The sequence below is a fragment of the Pyrgilauda ruficollis genome, unplaced genomic scaffold, assembly GCF_017590135.1.
Source record: "Pyrgilauda ruficollis isolate IOZ18807 unplaced genomic scaffold, ASM1759013v1 scaffold49, whole genome shotgun sequence".
Lineage (NCBI taxonomy): Eukaryota > Metazoa > Chordata > Aves > Passeriformes > Passeridae > Pyrgilauda > Pyrgilauda ruficollis.
The window spans coordinates 2325063-2339266 of record NW_024526488.1 but is presented as its reverse complement, the minus strand read 5'-3'; the positions used below and the strand labels follow the sequence as shown (position 1 = coordinate 2339266).

At 48.2% G+C, this 14204-nt stretch overlaps 1 protein-coding gene across 1 annotated transcript; it reads left to right on the top strand.

The window, feature by feature from the left end:
• The first annotated feature begins 859 nt into the window (after positions 1-859).
• LHX9 (LIM homeobox 9) lies at positions 860-13104 on the top strand. Its single transcript, XM_041479602.1, is given in 8 exon segments — positions 860-1088; positions 2111-2145; positions 2147-2180; positions 2276-2394; positions 4104-4306; positions 5064-5419; positions 10921-11123; positions 12278-13104. Coding segments are annotated over 8 exon segments (1437 nt in total). The 3' UTR covers positions 12536-13104.
• The last annotated feature ends 1100 nt before the right edge of the window (positions 13105-14204 follow it).

The following is a 14204-nucleotide window of genomic DNA, read 5'->3' as shown; positions in this document are numbered from 1 at the left end:
GCGGGCACACGCCCGCGGTACCTGCCGGGCGCGGGGCGAGCGGGGCGAACCCTCCCGCACAGGGGTTCGCCCCCGCCCGCAGCGCCGCCGCCCCTCCCTTCCCTTCGCTTCCCTTCCCTCCTCCCGGACCGCTCGACAAAGCCGCCGGCCCCGCAACAGGGCTGGCCTGGGCCACACAGCCCTGCGGGGGAGCCGGCCGCGCTCCCGTTCCCCGGCGGGGCTGCGGGAGAGAGGGAATCACCTCCGCCCGTCCCCTGAGCAGCCGGGGCGTCGCGGAGCGGCGACGGGAAGGAGGAGGTGGAGGAGGATTGGGGATCCCGAGCGAATAGCTCCCGTATTCCGGATCGAATCACCTTGTTTATTTTTCCTGATGTCTTATTGTGCTAATTGACTTGTTTTCTCCAAGGAAAGCCTATCTTTTCCTCCTTCTTCCCCACATACGGATATTTTTTTTCTTCCAGTCCGGGAGTGTTCTGCAGAAGACTACGGCTTCTGGAGGGATCTGCCCTTTTTAAGGGAGATTCCCTCAGCTCTTTTTGAGACTCGTTGGTTTTATAGCTATTACTCTCTTATTAAAACACACACATACATACAACACATTGATTCCCATCCAAAAGGGCTAATTACATTACTTACAGTAAATAGCAGCCCTGCTGTCCAAGGTCTAGTGTGCCAACAGAGAAAAAAAATCCCGGCTTATTTCACTTGATTGACTTCATCTTTGTGTGAAATTGTGTTTTATGAGCTGTATTCTGGCACTCGGAGGAATGTAACAACATTCAATCTGCAAATAACATTAATTTTAGCTACTTAGGGGGAAAGAGAGGGGAGGAAACTTGCTGCCTGAATCTTGGGTTACATGGAAGAGGTGACTCGAGGAGCCCCTGAGGATGTCTCTGGGATGCTTTGGAAAGGAAGTGGGGGCTGGGGTACTTCTTTCACTAGTCGCGCTAGGGTTTGGTGTGGAGTGTTCCCCAGGGAGCAGGGAGCGCAGGACTGCCGCCAGGAAGATCCTTCAGTAGGGATCGAGGTGTCAGGAAACAGCCAGCAGCTGTTTCAGGGAAAGGCAAGGAAGAGTGGTGTGAAAAGTAAGTAGGAAAACGGGGAACGGAGGGGAGGGAGAGCAGACAGAGAGATTAGCCTGGAAGGAATGCATCGCCCGGTCCCCTGCACACAATGATCGCTCGCAGTCCGCGGCCGGGCAGCGGGCGAGGGTCGCGCTAGGGCATCCCCGGCCGGCCGGGACTGGCCCCGCGGAATGCCCGCGGAGGGGCCGCATCCTGCTGCGGGTACGGGCGGGGGCACCGCGGGCAGCAGGGCGGGCAGCGCCCCGGGAAGCGCTCGAACTGCCCGGGCCGCCCCTGCCTCCGCGGCTCCCCCAGCTCAGCACCTCTCCGCGGGCCCGGGGCGTGGGGAGCGCTCCGGCCGCTCCGGCCCGCCTCGGCCGCCCGGCACCGGCGCTCCTCTCCCTTCTCCCGTTCCCGCGGCGGAGCCAGGCGCGGCGGGGCCAGCCCGAGCGGCCGCCGAACGGAGGTTCCCGCGGCGCGGCCCGGGGGGAGTGGGACCCCGGGGGGAGAGCGGGCCACCCTGCCCCTCGCCAGGCGCCGTCGCCGCCAACTCCCGGGACTCCGTGTTTGGGGGAGGTAATAAATCCCACCCCACCCACAGCCCCGACCGTAATGTTTGTCACTGCTTGCCCATCACTAGGGGTTGAGAGGAGTATGACAGGTCTTTGTTGTCTGAATAAAAATCAGTGGCAGCTCAAGGGAGAGAACTCCTCCTACTAAATTATCAAAAATGGGCTGGCTTTAGTCTCTTAACAAATTGGACAGAGCTCCGGAAAGCAGCAGTCCCAAATCCAACCTACAGGCACTGGGAACTTTAAAGCAACCAGGGACTGCTGAAAATAGCACTTCTTTTCGCTTTCTTTGTATTCAAAACTATATCCTTTCCCGACTGATTCTACTGCCCCAGGTCCAAGTCTCTCCAGTCAGAAGCCCCCAGCTCTCCAGACCAGTAGCAGATACTTTAGCTAGCTTTTATTATTTTATTTTTTAAACTAATTATTATTACATTTTCTCCCCCTTGTTTGTTTTCTGCACATCTTCAGGAAGCCCTCAGTGCTTGCGCAAAGAGAAGCTCCTATTTGCAACCTCCCTCCCTGCGCTGTGCGCCTCGGTGTAAACATTTTGGATGATCTAAAGACTCTGGGGTCTGTATATGGAAATAGTGGGGTGCAGAGCAGAAGAAAATACTTGTCCTTTCCGTCCCCCAGCCATGCTTTTCCACGGGATCTCCGGAGGCCACATCCAAGGAATCATGGAGGAGATGGAGAGGCGATCCAAGACCGAGTCCCGCCTGGCCAAAGGGGGACAGATGAACGGCCGAGATACGGTAAGAATGGAGCTGGCGCTCTTTGCAAGGGAATCTCTGCAAGCATGGACCCGCGTCGGGACAGACCCTGACTTTGGGGAAGAGAAAGACGCTGCTTCCCTCTGTCCCTTCCCTGTCACCCCTTGCTTGTGGAACCCCTTCCGATGCTCCCTGTAAACCCACCCGTAACGCTGGGTGCTGTGCTGGCCAGGCTCGGTTATACATTCGTCTAATCTGTGTCGCTGCGTGTGCTCTCTGGATTAGCGGGGAAACTGTTCTAAATCGTAGCAGGGACGGGGTTTCAGCCCTTGCGGCGGAGCAGCCTTTTGCCCCCGCGTCTGCCTGCGGCCGCTCTGCTCCTGTGAGCAGGGCTGCAGCTGGAGCTCCCGAGGTGTGCTTTATTTTCATTCTGCGCTTCTGGCACCTCCTAAATTAAACCTCAAACCGCGACTACTTACTTTTCGTAACTGTCTTTGGTCTGAAGTGTGTGATTGATACAGAGGCACCGCTCTCTGAGTGTTTTGCCGGCCGACTACTTTGCTTAGAACGTAACATCTCCTCTTTACTTAGTCAAAAGGACCAAAGTCTTCGGATATGTACTAAGGGATGGCGGAGAAATCGAGTGTCACGCTGGGCTTTGTGCAAAGCGAGATCTCCCTTTCTCCAACTTGTAGGGCTTCCGCCGATCGTGCACAAGGCTCTGCACACAAAGTAACGGCCTGGAAAACTGCTTTAAGGTTTTGGAACACAGGGTCCTTTACCCCCTCTCTTAAATAAACTCATGCTTTGTTACATGAGGATTTGCAATGTACATTTAACTCACCTTTCCATCGCTAAAAAGGAAAGGGGGCGAGGAACACAACTTCAGATTGAAAAATGAATGCAGAGTTGCCACTTTAAAACAGTTGAGACTTTAGAACAAGATGTTTGGGATTTTCCCCCCTGTTACTTTATCAGCAAAAGCTGCCCCAAGTTTCACGGCCGAGCTTTTGTCTCCGCCGTCCGTCCGTTTCCCTTTGTCCCGAGCGGCACTCCTCGTGGGGAGCAGATCAATGGGAACTCGCAGAAGTTTACTGAGAAAAGGACACTGGTTTGAGCTGAAATCAGCCCGTGCCACCTTTCTGCCCAAGTCCCTGGCCGTGCTGGTGAGCGTTCATACTCGCTGCTCTTTACACCATCCACCTGTCTCCTTTCTCTTACTCCTGTTTTAAAAGGCCTATCTTTAGAGATGCGGTTGCCGCTCGTTTAAATACGGGTGAAAGTTTGCCATAGAATGAGTGCAAGCCTGAACCCTCTGCCATAAACTTTAGGAAGAGCAAACCGGTATTTTTCTACTTTAAAATGCTGTTCCTGTGAAGTGCTTTAAGATTACAACGCTTAAAAAACAAACAAACAAACAAACAAACAAACGGGGAAGCCTCAGACTTTAAGTTCAGAACCTCAGAAAATAATGAGATCTGCTTTTCCTACTGCGGCCTAATCCATTGCTTTCACGTATTGAAATGACACCAGATCGTTAGGAGAGGTTTACTGTGAATCACGGTAAACACTTTACTAGCGGGGATGGTCCCGGTTCCCCCTTAAACTTCCCGCCGGGAGCCAGGAGTTTCGTCCCAGAGAGCCGTGCCTTTGAACGAGCCCCGGGCCCTGCGCAGGACCCGCTCCCAGCCCGGCCTGCCTGCCTGTCTTTCTCTCCCTGTCTCATCCCTTGTGGTGTGGTTGTTTTGCAGAACATGCCCCCCAGGAGCCCCGAGAAGCCTGCTTTGTGTGCTGGTTGTGGAGGGAAGATCTCAGACAGATATTACCTGCTGGCTGTTGACAAACAATGGCACCTCAGGTGTCTTAAGTGCTGTGAATGTAAACTGGCTTTGGAGTCAGAACTCACCTGCTTTGCCAAGGACGGCAGTATTTACTGCAAGGAGGATTACTACAGGTACAGCAATCAGTCCTCATGGGTTCAAAACACATCCCCTCAAAAGGCACTGTGAACCGAAACGCTCTTTTCTCCACACGGGCTTTCAAAGGTAGCTTTTTGCAGTCAGCGATTCCTTAATCCTTAGTCCCCTCAGAAAAGTCTCGCACGTCTCCAAACTGAACGGGCCGTCAGGGGACGCGCTGACTGAGCATGTGTGGCGGTGCACAAACAGGCGAAGGCTCTCCCGCTGTTCGGCGGTTTCACTCCGTAAAGACCCGACCGAAATTTTCCCCTGGCCGCAGCTTGCCGGTTTTCCCGAGGGCCGGAGCCCGCCGCCCCGCCCAGCCCCGCGGCCGGGCCCGGGGAGCGGGCCCCGCTTGTCCGTGTGTCACAGCTGTCCCGCTGGCCAGCGCCCCGCGGCTCTTCTCGTCTTGACAGGAACGCCAGGAGAGCGGGGGCCCATTCCCCCAGCTCCGGCCCGCCCGGCCCCGCGCTCACGGGCAGCAGCAGGGCCTTCGCCAAAGTCCGGGAGAACGGGTCAGCTCGGGGAGAGGGCGAGCCGCTCCCCCTGGGACCTCAGGGCCGGTTCCCTGAGGCTGTCCCGACACCAGGCGGGCCAGGGGCCACAGCCGGTGTCACGGGCCGTGCTGGGGCCGGGGTGGCGCGACCTGTCGGGGACAGGCTCCCTCACGTGGCCGGGAGGGAAGGCGGGAGGTACCGGGGCAAGCTCTGCCTTTGCCGTTCTAGTTGATGCCCACTTTTCTGTTTCCTTCAGAAGGTTCTCCGTGCAGAGATGTGCCCGCTGCCACCTTGGGATCTCAGCCTCTGAAATGGTCATGAGAGCCAGGGAATCGGTTTATCACTTGAGCTGCTTCACCTGCACCACCTGCAACAAGACTCTGACCACGGGCGATCACTTTGGCATGAAGGACAACCTGGTTTACTGCAGGGCCCACTTCGAGTCCCTTTTGCAAGGAGAATACCCCCCTCAGCTGAGCTACACCGAGCTGGCTGCCAAGAGCGGAGGGCTGGCCCTGCCTTACTTCAACGGCACTGGCACGGTCCAGAAGGGGAGGCCCAGGAAACGAAAGAGCCCTGCCTTGGGAGTGGACATCGTCAGCTACAACTCAGGTGGGAAACACACGCCGAGTCTGCCTCCCGCTCCCCCAAACAGAGCGTTCTCGGGCTTCCCCTCAGCCAGGCAGTGCGTGAATAACTCAGCCAGGCCAAATCTTGCTTAACCATTGGAAAATCAAACAAACAGCCCTCTGAGGGCTGGAGCATTTGCAGGAAAGCTAACAGCAGCCCTCCTCAAAGGCTGTCTTTGCCTATTAATGTCAAACACCCAAACTTAGCCACTTCCCAGGGTAAAGACAAAAAAAAAAAAAAAAAAAAAAACCCCAAAAAAAACCAAAAAAAAAAAAACCCCAACCCAACCCCAAAACGACATAGCTTTCTCCACTAGAATCTCAGATATACAGTTACCATTATTTACATTTGATTAGCTAAAAAAAAAATTCACCACTTAAACCTCAAATTAGGAGTAACCAAATGAATCAGAAAAAATAGAATAAAAGTTATAGTATATGGTTCCTACAATACCAATATAGTATGCATATAACTCAATTTATATATTGAATTTATAGTGATTAATTCTTCAGGCTGAATAATTCTGTTTTACTGACACATAAATGATCAGACTGTACAAGAGGTCAACGAATAAATGTTGTTTCCTGTAACTAAACCCTAACAAATGTAATTAAGGAGAATGATTTCTGTTCTCTCAACAGTAGGAAAGGAACAAGTGCTGCCCTGTATTGAATACCCTCTATAACTCCAGTCACTTGAGTACCCAAACCGTGTATAAACAGTGCTAGTGGCCAGAGGTAGAGGAGTTTCAGGTATGACCAAGCAGTTGAGGCAGAGTTTCATTAGATGAAGGACGAAAGCAGGAAGGGTAAATACGAATTGCCAAACTCCCGACTCCAAAATCGTTTCAGGGAAACTTAAGCTTCCCACGGACGGTAACAGAGGAAAGAAAGCCGTGGGAAGCAGGAGTGATGCAAGGTGTGCTTCCCCGTGAAGCGTGGAGCCGTGCCGGCTGGGGCAGGGAGCCGGGGCTCCGGGCCCAGGGCTGCGGACCGCTGGCCCCACCGGGGGGCCGGGAGAGGGGTCAGGGCCTCCCCCTCCGACAATCGCGGGTCGGTAACAGAGCACCGCTCTGGGCCCGGAACTCTCTCTCCTGCACCAAGTTCAACCCGCTGCCACTGAGATCCATAAGGAATCTTCCACCGCCCCCCTGCCCTCCCCACCCCTCCCCCGGCACCTCCTCTGGGGCCGCTCGTGAAACGGGCTTTAGCTGGGAACCAGGGAGCTGTGCAAGGCGATTTCATCTCCTCTGATGCGTAGACCTTGGAGCCAGGGTAATCACTGCGCTAATTGTTCCTTGTTAATTGAAGATGACATTGGAATCCCTGGCTACGGAGCGGCTTCCAATCAATCCTGAAAGCTGCTAAAGAAAAGGGAACCTGTAGTGCAGCCAGGATTCATTCAGCCCCAGCTTCCAATGGTGGATTTCCCGTGTGCCCACTCTCCGCTCTGGTCTCTATCCCTGGTCCACACAGCATCACCCGATTCCCCAGATTCCTAAAGGGAAATAATCCTAAGGACAATTTAGCGTTAAAATTAGAATCAGAAGTTATGGTAAGATGAAGAGTTATGGATATGATAAAGCTCCCCTTAAACTTCAGATCAGGACTCAAGAGAGACATTATTTGCGAACGCTGACATAATCTTCGTGTGCTGGTCTTAAAACTCCCCTTCTTTACAACAACGGGCCATAGAAGATGTACCACTGACTCCAAATCAGATTAAAAAGCGCCACCCATTATGAAAATACAGCTCACTGCATTGAGAACTCACAGAATCCTCCGTGCAACGGAGAGAAAAAAGAACAAATCAAAACAAATCAACAAACGCTCTGATGCTTTGCACTCAGGCTAGATGGCTGAGAATTCTCTTCTATTAGGGCCGTGATTTTCTTCTTTTTTATAAGCATTATCTAGCTACGTCCAGGGTTGACACATGGTCTCGAGAAAGTTTGCAGCCAAATCGTGCATCCGGTGCAAACGGCTCCAGCCCATTGACCCACTGTGCCCCAAATCCAGGGGGAGGAAAGAGAATCTGGAACAGCCACGAAATGAGTTGCAGTAGATGAAACCACTTCTTGAGAGAAAAAAAAAAATCTCTAACTAATTGGCAGCCACTTCCCTACACACATTTTTCGTTCTCTGCCCTGTGACTCAGTAACTGCTCTTGCACGTAATCATTTACAAAGGGCAAGCAGTTCGCAGAAATTAAATGTCGGATGCACGGCTGCCGCCTTCCGAGGGAGCAGCGGGCCCCGCAGCCCCGGCCGCGGCGGGCGGGCGGTGTCCGGGCCGTGTGCCGCCCTGTCGCCCCGCGGGGATGGGGACAGCGGCGGGCACGGGCACAGCCCTGCCCCGCGCACCGAGCCGGACCTCACCCGCGGCACTCCGGGGCTGGGGCACCGCGGCTGAGACCTCCCCAGTAAGCCGAGTACCTTCCCAAACAATCCCAGCCGCGGTGTCCATACCATGTGCCAAGCCATTATGGAGAACGACCCCCAGCTTTAAAAACGAAACTCCGATGGAGCCAACAGTTTCACCCAGCTGAGCGTGAGCATGTGCGTATTCACAGCCACCCAGCAGGCCCTGGCTTAGATTTGTGTGCACATTATGTTACAGGGGAGCTGAGCCCTGGTCCAGAATGGAAAATCAGACTCTGCTGTAGAATCTACAACAGCTTTTCTATTCTGTATTTTGTTTGCTAGTTTAATTTCTTTTTCACAGCCCCTCGGTTGTAAAGTGGAAACAACAATAAATAACTCAAAATGTTATGAGGTAGAAATCACTCATACTTGCAAGCTGTCTGGAATTAATGTGAAAAATGGAAGAAACTATTCAAAAGTGCTTAAAACATTCAAAGCTTTCTCTATATTAAATCTTATATCATATAATTAATATATATTTTAAGGGAAACTGTGTTGACTTAGAGCTTAGAGGATATAGAAATAAGATGGTGAAGAAGATTTCCTTAGGAAAATATTTTACACATCTGTTCCTTAAAGAGCTATTTACTTTATTTCACTGTGTGTGTGTGTGTGTGTGTGTGTGTGTATGTGTGAAAAACTATGAAGAGTTCACTTGAAGAATTCTTGGCAATAAGAAGCAAACTGTTCTAGCTCTTTTGAAAGCAAAAATTAAACAACCCTCCAATCCTGCTGCAAAGAAATGAGCAGTGTCTTGCCTGACTTTGTGCTTTCCCTTAGTTCTCCAGGAGACAGTGTAAGACTCTGCTCTATGATGTGGCCAAACCACACAACACTCACAACAGAGTGAGCTGAAATCTTTGTATAAACCAGGATTGTCTGAAGATACTTGGAGCCCTCTTCTAATTTTCTCTTGAAAATAAAAACCAAAATAAAGTAGACCACTGACAAAAAGAAAAAGAAGAAAAAAAGAGTAGAGTACAGAAACAAAGGCAGTAAGCAGGACAGAGGAGGCTGAAGAAGTTTGTGTTGCTGCTACAAGCCTGAGTGGCCCAAAGAAAACAACACAAACAAGCAGTTTGCAACTCTGAAGTAAAACCTGAGGACTGAATTCTGGTACTCTGATTTATGTCAGCTCATAAGTTACAGCCCACGCAGTTTGACTGAAGGCAGTGTGATTGCTTGTGAAAACAAGTAGTAAATACAATCCAAATCTGGTCTGAAATAGTTTTTAAGGCAACTTTCAACTCCTGGTCTTTTCAGAAGTGTCAGCTTACTTTGTTTGAAAGTACAGATATACTTCTTACCAAGACTAGGAGCAAAGCTAGCTATAATTAAATATTCACCTGATTTTCTGTCAAAGTGCTGTCTTACCAGCATCTGTTCATGTTGACTTGTCTTATAATTCAAAAGAGAAAACACCTTCAAGAAGCTTTTTATTTTCTTGTGGTTTCAAGTTGCTTTGCCTGTTTTCAGCACGGCCTATATCAGTCTCTGTATTGTGTGCCTTCTCTCTTTCTCTTCTCTCTCTCTCTCTCTCAATTAGGAATGAGGACCAGCTAGGCCTTGTAAATAATCCAGTAACTATTGGAAAGTAGTTCAAAAATCAAAAGGAGCAACTAATGAAACTGTCTAATTTACAGACATTCTGAAGCATTTTTAATTAGCTCTTCTTTAATTAATATTCCCTGCTATGATGACACCATTAATTTTCTCCTGTGTGACTGAACTATCTTTATAAAATGAGATCCTAGAAATTGCTAACCCTTTTGTTTAAGCTGAAAGGAAAAGCACAGATGCATTTCTTACTTTTCTTTTTGCTAATACTGTAATTTCTTTCTCCAGTATGAAGTAATGATGCCACCATCCCCAAACAGCTGCAGCCCTTGCGTACAATTCACACCCACAAACGTGTAATCTGAAACAAACTTATCCTTCATAGACACTTTGAAAATACTGAATCAGGGGAAGAAGAGAAACCCTTCAAGTTTTGAGCCCCTAGCTGCTTGCTTGGAGAAATGTCCTAAACCAGTACTAAGACCAACTGCTGATTGGGATTGGGGGTCTGGATCAAGTCTTGATGCAACTGCTTCCTGGATATATTTTACAGATGAAGGGCTTCAGGCAGTTCATATAAGCTCCCAGGCAGAGACCAAAAACATTCATTTTATCAGCAAAAAACTCAGCTTTCTTGATGAACTGTCATAACAAACTTCCCTGCTGTACATCTCTTTTTATAGGTGCTTGTGATTTGGGGGGAAAATCTCAGGAACATTCAAAATGCTGGTTTGACCTTAACTCTTCTCTCAAGATAAGAATGTTTCAATGAGTAAGATTTCAAAATCTGAATGAGATTTTGAATGACTCTTTGAGCACCCAAAGCAAAACCATCACCACAGGGAAAAGACTTGTTTGAAATAAATGCCAAAGGAGACAGAACTTTCAAAGTCTGCCCTTAGTAGGTACAGGCCTGGGGGACATAGGATAAGGACAGGAAATGACAGTATTCTGGAGCTCTTTTGGTCTCATCAATTATCACATCTGTACCTATCCTTGTATGATCTTGGTCCTTCCTTCCTTCCTTCCTTCCTTCCTTCCTTCCTTCCTTCCTTCCTTCCTTCCTTCCTTCCTTCCTTCACTCCCAGCACTTAAACAGCTGCCAAAGGGTTTCCATTAATAGGTTCTTTGGATACAGTATAGACAGGCTTATGCTGTGCTGTCGCTGCTCCACAGCCCTTCTTCCCTTCCTTGGCTTCCTTGGAAAGATGAGGCAGGCAGGTCTGGCCAGAGCCAGGCTCTCCAGAGGAAGGCAGGAGAGCACAGGGTGAGGCAGCAGCTCTGCACGGGGAGGGAGAAGTGAGAGCAGCAGCCCCTGCCATCCCTCCCTCCCTCCATCCCTCCCTCCCTCCATCCCTCCATCCCTCCCTCCCTCCATCCCTCCATCCCTCCATCCCTCCATCCCTCCATCCCTCCCTCCTGTTACTCAATATTTTTGCCTTGATTCATTTATCCTACATGAGGCATGGCCACTAACTCCTTGCTCACTTTATTTATTCAACAGGTTGTAATGAGAATGAGGCAGATCACCTGGACAGAGACCAGCAGCCTTATCCCCCATCCCAGAAAACAAAGCGCATGCGTACCTCTTTCAAACACCACCAGCTTCGTACCATGAAGTCCTACTTTGCTATCAACCACAACCCAGATGCCAAGGACCTCAAGCAGCTTGCCCAGAAAACAGGCCTGACCAAGAGAGTTCTGCAGGTAAGAAGCCACATCACAGGCTTGACAGAATTTCCCCCTGCTAGTCAATAGCCTTTCCCTTATGTGTAACTATAGCGATATACGTAGAAATACTTTTGCTGGGTGTGTCCCTAGTGGGTGTGCAGAGGGGTATGGTATCATGTGGCAGAAGTGCCAAATGTGTGTGCCTTATTGCCCCGAGGCAGCCAAACACCAAACTGTGGTTTATGATTAGCTGCATCCTCACCATGAAGAGAATGTCTTCAGAGTCCACCACCCAGTAGATCTCCTGGGGTCAGTGGTCTCTCTGTGGTGACTGCACTAAGGATAGAGGTGGAAAATCTACTGATTTTATGGGTGAAGCCTTTGGGCTCCCCGAAGGAGTAAATGTAGCCCCTCAGCAAGCAGACCCCTGATGTGTTTGAAGTAAGCTCTGACCAATATGATCCTCCAGGACCAGCTGGCTCCCCCTCCCAATGCTTGTTAGACAACTGTTTTCCTTAAGAGCCTGCATAGTCAAAAGTCCCTGTGAAGAACCGCCTAGCAAATGATGTTAAAAATCCCTATATGGTCAGTGATAGCTCAGTGAAGTTAAAACGAGGTGTGTATTACATGCAGAGTGCCAAAGAAGGGCAGTGAGTGAGGCAGAAGGAGAATCTATTAGCGGCAGTTCCTGCCCGTGTTACATGTCACCTCAAACACTGCCAGTGAACCTTACAGAACAGAAAGACTAGATGACCCATATCAACAATCTGTAAGACAGGGACGGTGTAATTACCCCTCCTTCCTCTTCAGCCTTTTCAAATAATCAAGGCAAGCTTTCAGCCTTGGCAAAAATCTGCTCACTCACCCTTTGCCTCAATTTTTGTGTGTCTTGACCTCAAAGCTACCAACCCAAGAAACCCTATGTGGCCATCAAGAGAGTTGCTTTCTTTGGGTAAGTGAGCGAGCAGATTTTTCTCGAGGCTGCTCTCTGAGGGCTGTAAGCACCTGCAGCACTGGGCCTGTACACAGAGACTCAGGACCACCAGTAGCAAGAAAAGCTATAGAGTGGCTTAGGTGATGTGCCACACAAAATCAAACATCAAAAATGAATTTAAAAAACAAGAACAAAGACAAAAATAAGCAAAGCAAAACAAGCATCGGTAAAGAAATCCATTGGGATTGGTTTGCAGGTTTGGTTTCAAAACGCAAGAGCCAAATTCAGAAGGAACCTTTTGCGGCAGGAGAATGGGGGTGTCGATAAAGCTGATGGCACCTCGCTCCCGGCACCGCCCTCAGCAGACAGCGGCGCACTCACTCCACCCGGCACTGCGACCACTTTAACAGACCTGACCAATCCCACTATCACTGTAGTGACATCAGTGACCTCTAACTTGGACAGCCACGAATCCGGGAGCCCCTCACAAACTACCTTAACGAACCTTTTCTAACAGTTCATTTTTTTTTTTTAAATTCTTACTCTTCATTATTATTATTATTATTATTATTATTATAATTATTATTATTTTCAAGCCTTTTTAAAAAAACAAACAAACAAACCCACAAAATATTTGGGAAAATAAACAGCTTGATGTGTAGCATCTGCAACCACCTGGCAAATGAGTTTGAAGTAATATGTTGCTATAATATACGAACATTTATTGTTGGTAAATTGTACTCAAATTCTTTAAATTTATCAAATGACTGAAGAGAAGGTGATGAATCATTCTAATAAGTGCCTCTTAAAATTGTATGTTACTTATTTCCAGAGCCTTGAAAAAAATTGATTGTTCCCCCCCACCAAAAAAAGAAGACTCTATTTTCTCCCTGATAACCAGATAAAAACCATTTTAATTATAGCCAAAAGAATGCTGCTTCAGGATTGTATGTTCACTTACAGCATTTAAGAACCCCAAATTTAATTTTATTTTCATAATGCATCCAAAAATTTTGTACTATTTATTTTTAAATGCTGAAAAATAAATACAAAATGAATCAAACTAATCATGGAAACAGTCAGGCTGGAAGTACCAGTGCTCTTTCCTAATGCAGTAGTCACAAGCCTGCTTCTCCCTGAGCACTGGGGAGTCTCACTGGGATAGCTAAACGCTCCTCTGCCAGTTCTGCACCCAGCTGGGATGTCCTTGGCCACCACTGAAAGCCATGCCTGATGGAGGACTTGGAGAGAGACCCAGTGATGAGAGCACGTGTGGGTGAGGATGGCAGGACCAGGCCGTTGGTCTCCAAAATTGTGCCCCGCATTAAGGAGGCAAGATCTGGAAAAAACCCTCCAGAGTGAGCTTACTCCTATAAGAACGTCATTAAAGTAACAATAGCAGAGTAACAATGCAAGTGGAGACTCCTACTGATCTGAAATGTTGCCTAGGGAGGGGTTTTAATTTTTGTCTGTCAAGCAGCTCTGAATTTTTGTAATTAAAAAAGATAAAAATTGCAGTTGGCTACACGGCTTTGATGCCATACCTCCAAAGCAAACAAGAGGTTGCCCAGTTACTTTAGGGAGCACAAAAATAATTTTCAAGAAGGTGTATGCATGTGTACTATTCAAATGAACTTTTGATAAATCCTACTTTTTTTTTTTTTTCAGGGAAATGGAAATAAGCAAAATATAATTTATTAAGATGTTTAAGGAAAAAAAAAATCAGTACAATTTATTCATTATTATTTTGAATTTTCTTTAGATGTTTCCTGAGATTGTATCAGACACTTTGTTTAACACAGGAACTTAAAATCTTTAGTTCATTAATATCTCTAACATATGCTTTAACTTTTTAAACTTTGTGTAAAAGAAAAAAATGTTAGCAAAAATCACACAAAACCAGGAATTGGCAGTGAATAACTTCAAAGCTGATAAACTCAGAAGCCTTGTGGATGCTGATCTGAATACATTTCTTAGTTTACAATAGTGATCTTTCTTTTTTTAGTTTTATTTAAGCTAAAAGTCTGAATGGTCTGGGCAGTGGTGAATGTTCATTTGTATCCTTTTATTGTAGTTGAACACCAATTAGATTGTGGAGAGTCTCAGAAACAAAAACGAACAAAAACCAGTCAAGATCTATGTCTTGCTTTTAGTGGATTGTTAAGAATAACTTTGCACATATA